This window comes from Pyrgilauda ruficollis, unplaced genomic scaffold (genome assembly GCF_017590135.1).
Source record: "Pyrgilauda ruficollis isolate IOZ18807 unplaced genomic scaffold, ASM1759013v1 scaffold114, whole genome shotgun sequence".
Classification (NCBI taxonomy): domain Eukaryota; kingdom Metazoa; phylum Chordata; class Aves; order Passeriformes; family Passeridae; genus Pyrgilauda; species Pyrgilauda ruficollis.
The window spans coordinates 1-9,955 of record NW_024509655.1 but is presented as its reverse complement, the minus strand read 5'-3'; the positions used below and the strand labels follow the sequence as shown (position 1 = coordinate 9,955).

Sequence of the window (9,955 nt, the reverse complement as noted above, 5' to 3'; positions counted from 1 at the left end):
TATGGGTTTTGTCACAACTTTGTTGAAGAAAATTGTGTTTCTTTTGCCTTTGCCCATCTTTTTCTCTCCTCAAAAGAAGCACAATTTAAGCATAAAAAAAACCCCAGGACAGGATGAGATTATTCCTGAGTCCCCACAAATTTGAGATTTTAAGGTAAGCACTTCACTGAAAACATTCCAGGCATATTCAGCTTTAAGGAAAAAGCCCCAAATGCTACTCCTACAAAGGATGAGCAGCAAACACCTTTTGCCTGAACCACATCACTTCTCCAAACAAAAGAAGATGGGAGTCAGAAATGCTATTTTGGTAGCTTAAATAGTGGAAGTCCCATCCCCCTCTGCTAATTTGCTCTTGAACCAGTAAAGGCTGATAATCATAGTCCAACACCAGGCTGATGCCCTGGGATACAATTAATTAAGCTGTGATTATTTTCAACACAAGGACTTCTTACACAAACCACAGATTACTTCCTAGGAATGCCAGTTTTTTTCCATAATCCTGACTTGTTGCTCCCTTCACATTCTGCAACATTACACAGCAGTGTGTAAATAACTCAACCTGGATGGCATGCTCAAAAGCACATTCTCTATGCTAGTTCTATTTGGAAAAGATCCTTTCTCTGGGACTTCAAATGTCTTGGGAGAGAAAGTAATTTTGACAGCACTTTTTCAGCCTGGCTGCAGCCTATTGCTTATTTGCTCTGTTTTTTGTTTAACCCACACAGAGTTGGGTGGCACAGCTCTCAAACTGCAAGTACACTGTCAGTACACAGATGGCCTCAAAAGGTAATGACTTTAACCCACAAATTTCCATTTCTTCAGGAAAAAGAATTTATGCTCTCAGTTTGCAGCTTCAGTACTCTCAGTATCATCACCTGACTACTCCTCCAGCATCACTACAGTTAGAATATCCACAGTGAAAAAATAAACAACAAATACTCTTTTAGTAACACATTTCCACTGCCAAGCCTGTCAGTCCTCTAAGGATTAGTAGGGGTTGTTACAAAAAAAAAACCAAAAAAAAAAACCCCTGCAGTTTTTATCAGCTGAGAAGTAAACTAATAACCCAAAACATCTGAAGAAGTCATGATTCATGACATTTTGTGGTTTTCTGATGCAAGACAGAGTATTAAAAACTGTATATAGAGACTGCAGATCCACATCCCCTGACTCTCTAAGAAGGGTCTGCTCTTGTGGTCATGCTTTCAAAACCCAGCTACACTGCTGGGAGTCTATTTTGCACAATGCATCACATCACAGAAGAAATCAGATGGGCAGGAAGAGGTGAGCAAGGATTGAAAGAAAAATTAATATCTTTTGACATTACCTTTTCCTTTGAAAAGAACATACTAATAACTCTGCAAGATTCCCAGGGTTTCCTGCATGAACACCCATAACTCCTCCAGGTTTCACTAGCTAATTGGGAGGCAGGGGTAGGGTTGAAAAGGAGGAAGTCCTAAACCCATTAATCAGTTAAGCAGGATGTGGATAAAGTCTCAACAGTGCATGAGTGTGTCACAGTACTGTTACAGAAGGTAATTCCAGACCATGACATTTATCACCAACTTACTTCAACACATGAATCAAAATTCCTGAAGTCCTCAGGTCTCAACATCAACTTTCAGCTATCACTATCACCAACTCCTGATACCAATACACAATTAACAGCAATTGATTAAAAACACAGAGAGAAATGTCAGCAACTGCTGTGCAGCCCCTGTTAGCAGCATAAATTACACAGAAAGCCCCCATCAGCCTCCTGACTGCAAGTTATTCACATCACCTGTAGGGTAAGAAACCAGCACAATTTACAAGATTATACTTCAAGGTTGCTCTTTCCAGTGATTCTGTTTATGATGCAGTCTCCAGAACAGCTGTACTGTACCCCATAAGCCATTGGAAGAGAAGGAACCACAAAATTCAGCTCCTCAAATCAGTCACGATTTCTTTTGACACAGAGGCACAGTCATACATTCTGATGTGAATCCCAGCCACACTGTAAACTAAAAAGTAATTGAATGTGAAAACTAATCTCTCAAAGTGGAAAATCCCTGCAAAGATAGGTTAAGTGAAATGACTCAGAAATTTCACTTTATTATGCAGCACTTAAGTAATTATTCAAGTTATCCTACAAGTCTCTCATTCCTTACAGATTCATATTCCTGAAAGGAATCAGTGCAAAAATAAAGAGCCTGTGAACTACCACCAGTCAGAATGCCAGTGCTGCCATGCAGATCTGCAGACATTATGAAACAGCTGCAAATAATGAAGCCAAGAAAGCAAAGCAAGAGCTCCACATTCTTCTCATTTCACACTAACTAAGAAATCAAAAGAAGCAATCCGAAGTCTCTGAAAAAGCCTCTGTTTATCACTGTCCAGTGTTTATCCCAGTTGAATTTCACAGAATTTTCACTGAGGATGACAAGGACATCTATTTTAAGACTGGAAAACATATTTTCCTCTCAGAGTCTGTCTGTTCCCAGTTTCCATTCACTTGTGGCACTCAGAGCCAGGATCCTCACTCCAGTGGGCTCCCCGTTTCTCAGTCACCAGCTTGATGAAGTAGCTGTGACTTGCATACAGCTCAAGCTTCTCACTGATGTCAACCCACTTCACAACTCCAGCATCATCACCTGCTTCCAGAGGCAAGTTATCCATTGTCTCACCTGTTCACAAAACAAGAGTTAGAACATGCTATTGCATATTTTCTTCCTGTTTTTTCCCCTCTCACATCCTATTAGTTTCGCCCTTCCACAATGCTCCTTCACAGGCAGCAACCTCCAATGGCTTCTCAGAGAAAAAACAACCAAATCTCTCACTGATTCTGTGCCAGAAATCTTTTTCAGACTTGCACTATTTTAAGGCAAATCTGAATGGCAGAAATGGTGTTAACACCCTGTCATTGTTCCTAGGATATCACCAGCAGCATGAAAAGTTACTGGAAACCATCATGACAACATGTACTTATTACCCCAAGTTTAGCCAATACATCTGCCTGGATTTTTGCTTGTTTGCTTATTTGATTGCTCCTTTTCTCACATACTATTCTACAGGACAAACTGAATTCTGAAACTTATATACACTTATGAAAAAAAAAAAAATTAAAATTTTACTGAAGGCACCAAAATAAAAAATACTAGTTTTTAAAAAGGGATGCCTTTGCTTCTGAATTGCTTTTTTTTCCCAAGTGTTCACTCTGTTTTTAAAAAGAATCTCAGGACTTCATAGACAAGAACCAAGGAAATATTTTTCTATTCTGTATTGGAAACAGAGGCCAAAGATACACTATCTCCACTACTTTGGGGGACCAATAAATATAGGACCAGTGACATGTGAAACTTCACAACTGGCACCTACTATCCAAAATTCAGTGGAAATGTCATTGCATGAAGTCTCTGGCTTGAACACATCTGAAGCATCTAAGTAGACTGATTTACCTTACAGGTGAAAAATGGGAGTCCGAGATAACAGATCGATTTAAGAATCTAGTCCCATATTTTACACCTGACTTTCATGCTCCCCTGATTTCACGGCCATGCTCAGCTCAACAACAGCCCCAATTTCAAACAAACATATGGAGTAAAAGGCAACTAAGAGCATGCCTGGAGATATTTACCTGTTTCATCATGATAGTTCACAGCCTCTGTCTCCATCCAGGCATTATCAGTGTTACGAGGGTCATCCACATATCCTCTGTACACCTATAAGGTCCCGAACAAACCAGAACAAGCTCAGTGTCAAAACAAAGGAGGTGAAATCAGTCATACTTTTTCTTTTCTCTCTGAGACATTTGCCCTTACAGAGTTTTCAACAGTCCCTTCAATTTCCTGCACCCCAAGAAGATGAGCATCACAACTTATTTTCATTTCAGCTGCACTTCTTCAGATTTCATACAGCTATGAGTTACATGTACAGCTCAAAAGGCTACCACAAGAGACACAGAGCTCACCACAAAGTGTTCCTGGCTGAACAGCTTCTGGAGCTGCTTCTCCAATTTTGCTTTCTCCTCAGGGGATTTCTGCAGAGAGTTCAAGGCCTCCTCCTCAAATTCTCTCTTCAGAGTAGCAGTGATCTTCTCTCCTGGGTCCACCATCCCCTTAGAGGGGGGGAAACAAACAAACAAAAAAGTACTGTCCCTCAGATTCTACACATTTTAACGCCAAGCTCTTAGTATATCACATCCACTTGCATCACACATGTGCCATATCTGCCTCATGGCTTCACCAGCAGGGAAATGCCAGCTGCCTCTGAAGCTTTGCCCTTACCCCTGGAATGGCCCACTCCCCACAGTCTCTCCTCTTGATGGCTACGAACTGCAAGATGTTCTTGCCAGAAACTGGATGAGCAATTTTATTGCCACTTCCATCCCTTTTCCACCTGCAGAAAATGATAAACAAGAATATGTTGTGCTACTTCTTGACTCCTGGGCCTGAGAGAGGAAGAGCAAGGCACTGCAACTTTCGTGTGGTGACAAACAAAGCAGAGAATGAACAATTGGGGCGACCAACAAATCCAGCAGGATTGCAACCAAGGACAGAACAATGAGGGTTTTCCTCAGCCAAAAGGGCAGAAAATGCCCATGAGGCATGTTTCTGCAGCCAGGCTGGTAGCAGCAGCTCCTCTGAAAGCTCTCTGAGCTGCACTTTTGCTAATTCATACTAAGAGGATGAGAATGTTTCTGCTGGAACAGAATGGTCACACAAGCTGCAGCAGTACCAGGACAAAGCCACAAGCAGCCACCATTGCCTCCAGTAAAGTAGTAAGAACTACCAACAGGCAGAGCAAAAAGCTAAACAAAAACTAAAATTAAAAGAAATCCAGCATTCACTTTCAAGGAAGCAACTCAGTAGCATTGGCATCTTTCAGGAAAGCGGAAGAAGTAAAATGCATCAGGATGATTTTCCACAATGGTTCTGTCTTCAGCATGGCACTTTCTAGTTCACACTTCTGTTAACCACACAATCTTTTCTGAATACTTTGTGTAAAATGGTTATCACGTACGCACATCCTGCTGGAAAAGCACATCAAAACAAACCGTACAGTGACAAAAAGATTATCCTAACCCCACCTCCTCCTATCACAGACTAAGTCTAGTGTTTAAGTTAGTGTTTCTGATATTAACAAAAGCAGAATGAGCTTACACATAGAAAACACACAGAGAAAAGGGCCATGAAAAGTAATATCCTGCCCAGAAAAGCAGAAAAAAAGCAAAATGCACAGGTCTTTTCTCTACTGCAGGATACCTTGCAGTTACCTGCCCCTTACCTGGTTACAACAGGATCAGCAGCATGGTTTGGTCCCCAGCGCCCCAACAATCCCCTGCCAGTGAGGCCAGTCCTTCCCGCTGGATTGCTGAAATTAATGCCACAGTACATGATTCATGTAGTCCTGAACTGGTTCCAACTGGAAATTAAGCCCAGCCACACCCAGCTCCTCTGATCTCTGAGGACCAGCTGAAACTAAAGGGAGTTTATTTTCTGCTAAATTTCCAAACCCTTAACACATTAAATGTATTTATTTCCCCACATTCAAAACATTCTACAAAAAAAGAAAAACAAAACAAAAAAACCCAACCTAAACAAATTAAAAAAAAACAAACAAACAAACAAATCAAGATTAAATAACAAAAAAGGGAAGGACAGCAACACATATTTTGCGTTAAAGCACATACATGCTTTAAAGGGCAAGAGACATAACACGTTTTTCTCATTCACCAACTTAGATTCATCAAACTAAATTCCATTTTTCTCTCTTGGCTTTGTCCTAGCAGGTACCATGTATTGGAACTGACTGACCTGTAAGAGCACTGAAACTACACCATTGAAGTGAATATACAGACAAAAACCCCACACTCACCGGGGTCTCCCATTTTCGACCACATACAAGCCATTCAGACTCTTCCTCTCCACTTCTCCATCTCTCTCATTGAATTTGGGAGAAAAATCTTCATCACTGTGTGGCAAATAAGAATTTAATAGAGACAAATTACAAAACACAAAAGCTTGTATGCCAGCCATCAGACCAGCAACACCCCTTTGAGTGTGTTGATGAGCAGTTTTTACCAGAACTGGAGTTGCAGGCCCTCCCTTTTCTAAAGGAGGCTATGAAGTCCTAACCTTTTCTGATTACAGTCCCTCTGTATTTAGTTCTGTAGGTAAAAGTGCAGAAATAAAGTATTTAAGATTGCATCTCTCTAAATCTTCACTTAGACAAAGTGTTTCAAAAGTATTTTTGTTAAGATTAGAGGTGTAAAATCACAGAATCATTTTGATTGGAAAAGACTCCTAAAATCACCAAGTTCAATGCAGCACTGCCAAGCCCACTACTAAACCACGCCCCCGTGTGCCACATCCAGATATCTTTTAAATGCCTCCAGGGATGGTGGAGGTGCTTCCACCAGTTCCCTAGGCAGCCTGTTCCAGTGCCTGACAAACTTTTTGGTGAATAAGTTTTTAGTGATATCCAATCTAAACCTCCCGTGGCACACCATGAGGCTATTTGCCTCTTCTCTTATCCCTTGTTACTCAAGACAGAAGAACTGACACCCACATTGTTACACAATCACAAAAAAATCTGTAATTAGTTCAACCTTTCACATTTCCTGAGTCAGAGTGTTCCTTTCAAAAACTACAATTACACTTTCTTTTTTTCATGTTACATTCCAACCATGAATAAACAAGTGTATCACTAAAATGTTCTTCCAAATTCTTAAGAATTAGATTTTATTTAGCTCACAACACAGAGAAACACATGCACAGCATCAATAGCTGTCCATTATTCCAATCTCAATCACCAGCTCAGTAAAATCATGTATCAAAGACCTTCACAACAATCCAAGTACTCAGTTCTCTAACTTCCACACATCACTGTAGAATCACACATTCTTGTTAACTTGCTAACTCAATTCATGATTAGTTCCTGCTTTCATGTTCACAGGGGAAAAGAGCCACCATTTCCACTCACTTGATTTGGGGATCTGCCCAATTGGGTCTGGCCAAAACAGACTTTGCAGTGTACTCCACAGGATCATAATCTTCCCACTCAGTCAGCCAGCCCACTTTATCTTCAGGAACTTGGCTACGCTCAATATGTGATCCTGGATATGGGGAGGTAAGAGCTTTTCTGTGGTGGAACTTCACATTATAACGGTTGAACATATTTACAGGATGAAGACGGGACCAACAGCTTGCAGATACATTACTAAAAGAAAAAAAAAAAAAAGCAAAAAAAATCTCATTCATTATGTTTTAACATGCTCTTTAATCCCCAGTCTTTAAAATACAATACAGCAAGTGGAATAGACTCAGCTCTTTCACAGAAACAATTAGGTTGGAAAAGACCTTTGAGATCACTGGGGCCAAACTATAAACAAATACCGTCGTGTCACCTCAACCGTGGCACTGGAGCACCATGTCCAGTCTTTCCATGAACACCTCTGGAGATGGTGATTCCACCACCTCCCTGTGCAGCCCATTCCAACGTCTAATGAAATTAGAAGAAATTCCTTCTAACATTCAACTCACAAAACGCCTGAAGTTCACAACAAAAACCTTTAACAGAAACGTGGGAAAGAGCAAAACCACTCTTGCACTTTCCAATAATTACATCACTTTAAGGGACAGCCCCGCTTGCCTTTCCCCCAAAGGGACACTGCACACTCCGGCCAAGCTCCCCCTCGGCGGGCGGGGGGTGTACGGCAGCCCCGGGATCTCGGCCGAGCCATCAGGCGGCTGCTCCCGGCGGAACAGGCCGCCGACCGCTGGCAGCGACACCGGGGCCCGATCCGGGCTCCCGCGGCTCCACAGCCCGCAGTACCTGTGGGCGGGGCGGCGCTGGGCAGCGCCCCGGACCCTCAGCAGGACGGAGAACGAGAGCACGACCACCACCCGAGGCAGAGCTCCGGCCAGCAGCGGCATTGGCCCCGCCGCGACTGCACCGCGAGCGGCCCCGCCGCGGCCCCGCCTCAGCCCCGGGGCCTGGCCGGGGCGCTGGGCCGGCGACGCAGGATGCCGCCCCTTGATCCCGCTTCTTGCCGCCGCGCGCTTATACAAGCTGGGCCCCGCATTGGCGGGAGCGGCGTCAATGGCAGCGCCCGGTGCTGGCTCTGGCTGGGGCGGAGCTCCGTAGCCAAGGCAGCCCCGCAGTGCCGGGACGTGCACTGGCACTCAGGGAAGGGCTGATAACACACCCGTGTTTTGGCTGCCGCTGGGCAGCGCTCCCACAGCATCAGCGCTCAGTCCTCAGCATTCCTAGCCATATCAGTGGGCAAGATCCTGGAAGGGAACACAACCAGGCCAGCTAACCCAAACCGACCAAAGGGTTATTCCATGCCACATGACGTCAGCTCAGACATAAAACATAAGGAAGGGAAGGGAGAGCATTCGTTATTTACAGTGTTTGCCTTCCGGAGCGACCGACGTTCGTACGGAAGCCCTGCTTCCCGCGGGGAAGTAGAGAATAACCTTTCCACTTTTATATCTTTTACTTTAATCAACTACCTTAACCCAAGGTAGGAACCTCCATTTCCCATGTTATTGTCCCTCCCCCGCGGAACCCGGAAGATGAGCCCGAGAATGCGGTTCGGAGCGCAGCCCGGCCCCCTCACGCCCGCGGCCTTGCACCGCCCACAGACACGGCCTCGCGCTCAGCCGCGCTCTGATTGGGCGCCGAACCCGGCGGCGTGGCCGCGGCAGGCTGTGGGGCGGGCGGCGCTGGCGGCTCCAGCGCAGTTCGGGCGCCAGAGGAGCTCCAGGGAAACAATGAATCTGTTTCTGGAGCTTCTCCTATTCCTGGCCACGCTCCTCTACTCCTACCTGGAGGCTTTTGTGAAGCTGTTCGTGCCTGTGAGGAGAAAGTCTCTCAGCGGGGAGCTGGTGCTCATCACGGGCGCTGGCCATGGCGTCGGGAGAGCGACCGCCTTGGAGTTCGCCAAGCGCCAGAGCAGGCTGGTTCTGTGGGACATCAATAAGGTAATGGACACACTCATGTCCTCACTCCGTGTGACCTCCGAGTCCACGGGGGATTTAGGGGCGTGAGAAGGGCAGCACCACATTGCACCCCCATCGCCCAGCCCCTTCCAGCCCGCTCCCATCGGGTCCCGCTTGGCTCCTCCGGCTGGGATGCCGAGCGCCAGGAAAGGGTTTGGCCCCGCTTGCAGCAGAGGATGTGGGGCTCTGGTCCCACAGTCACTCGGTGCTACTCGGGAGGGAGCGGGTGGCACCCGGCAGAACACCTGCGAGAGGGAAAGAAGTGCTCGGGAAGCTGCTGCTGGAGCTGCTGCCTGGGCTGGAGGAGAAAGCCCGCTGAGACCAGAAGGCTGTTTGCAAAGAGGAGCAGGTCTGCCTTCACTTGTTCTCTCTGTAGCCTCGGGTGTTTTGAGTGCATTGCTGGGAGATGTGTTTTCTCTGCACTCTCATCAGCAGCATCCCTGTGCCGGGCTGTGTGTGAGCCCGGCTGCCCTCTGGGCAGCTGCACACGTAGATGGCACCTCTAAATGTTTACACTGGCCCAAGCTCTTTATTTCAGATGATTTGACTGGAATGCAAAAATGCCGTGGCAGGTGGAGGATGGGCAGATACAAACATGCAACATGGCATTCTGAAGGAATCCAGGCCAAGTGCTGGGCGTAGGTGCAACAGGGTGGATGAGAGGCTGTGTTTCCTGTTTCTGACACACTGGCTCAGCAATGGAGTTCATCATGAAGCTGCAAAACGCAACCCAGCCCTCCACAAACAAAAATACACCAAACCTGAGACAAGCTGAATGAGAGGATGGATAAACAGGGAAAATAGTGTTGAACATTTTCATTGTCTGTTCATGGTACCCATTATGCCTAAAATCAGATGTTGGAGGGGTGGGAGGAGGCATGGCACCGCTCTCCCAAAGTGTACAGGGCTGCAGTGAAACAGAGAATTATTCATGTCCAGTGGATGTGTGATAAATAGGTGTGATTCGT

General features: G+C 45.5%; 1 protein-coding gene across 2 annotated transcripts; it reads right to left on the bottom strand.

The window, feature by feature from the left end:
• Nucleotides 1-2,074: 2,074 nt before the first annotated feature.
• Nucleotides 2,075-8,528, bottom strand: NUDT9 (nudix hydrolase 9). Of its 2 annotated transcripts, none has more exons than XM_041479953.1 (8): nucleotides 8,393-8,528; nucleotides 6,964-7,200; nucleotides 5,857-5,952; nucleotides 5,266-5,352; nucleotides 4,266-4,377; nucleotides 3,950-4,096; nucleotides 3,617-3,701; nucleotides 2,075-2,666 (listed from the first exon to the last, which is right to left on the bottom strand). In XM_041479953.1, exons 2-8 carry the CDS (start codon nucleotides 7,155-7,157, stop codon nucleotides 2,491-2,493), a joined length of 897 nt encoding a protein of 298 aa, XP_041335887.1. In that variant the 5' UTR covers nucleotides 7,158-7,200; nucleotides 8,393-8,528; the 3' UTR covers nucleotides 2,075-2,490. The 2 variants fall into 2 exon arrangements, with proteins under 2 accessions (XP_041335887.1, XP_041335878.1); XM_041479944.1 differs by lacking the exon at nucleotides 8,393-8,528 and adding an exon at nucleotides 7,816-8,163.
• Between the last annotated feature and the right edge of the window lie 1,427 nt (nucleotides 8,529-9,955).

Coding starts and splice junctions, on each gene's coding strand:
- NUDT9 (XM_041479944.1), bottom strand. CDS start 7,916: ATGCCGCTGCTGGCCGGAGCTCTGCCTCGGGTGGTGGTCGTGCTCTCG. Junction 5,953..6,963: donor TGGGCAGATCCCCAAATCAA/GTGAGTGGAAAT, acceptor TTTGCCACACAG/TGATGAAGATTTTTCTCCCA. Junction 3,702..3,949: donor TCAGCCAGGAACACTTTGTG/GTGAGCTCTGTG, acceptor GGGACCTTATAG/GTGTACAGAGGATATGTGGA.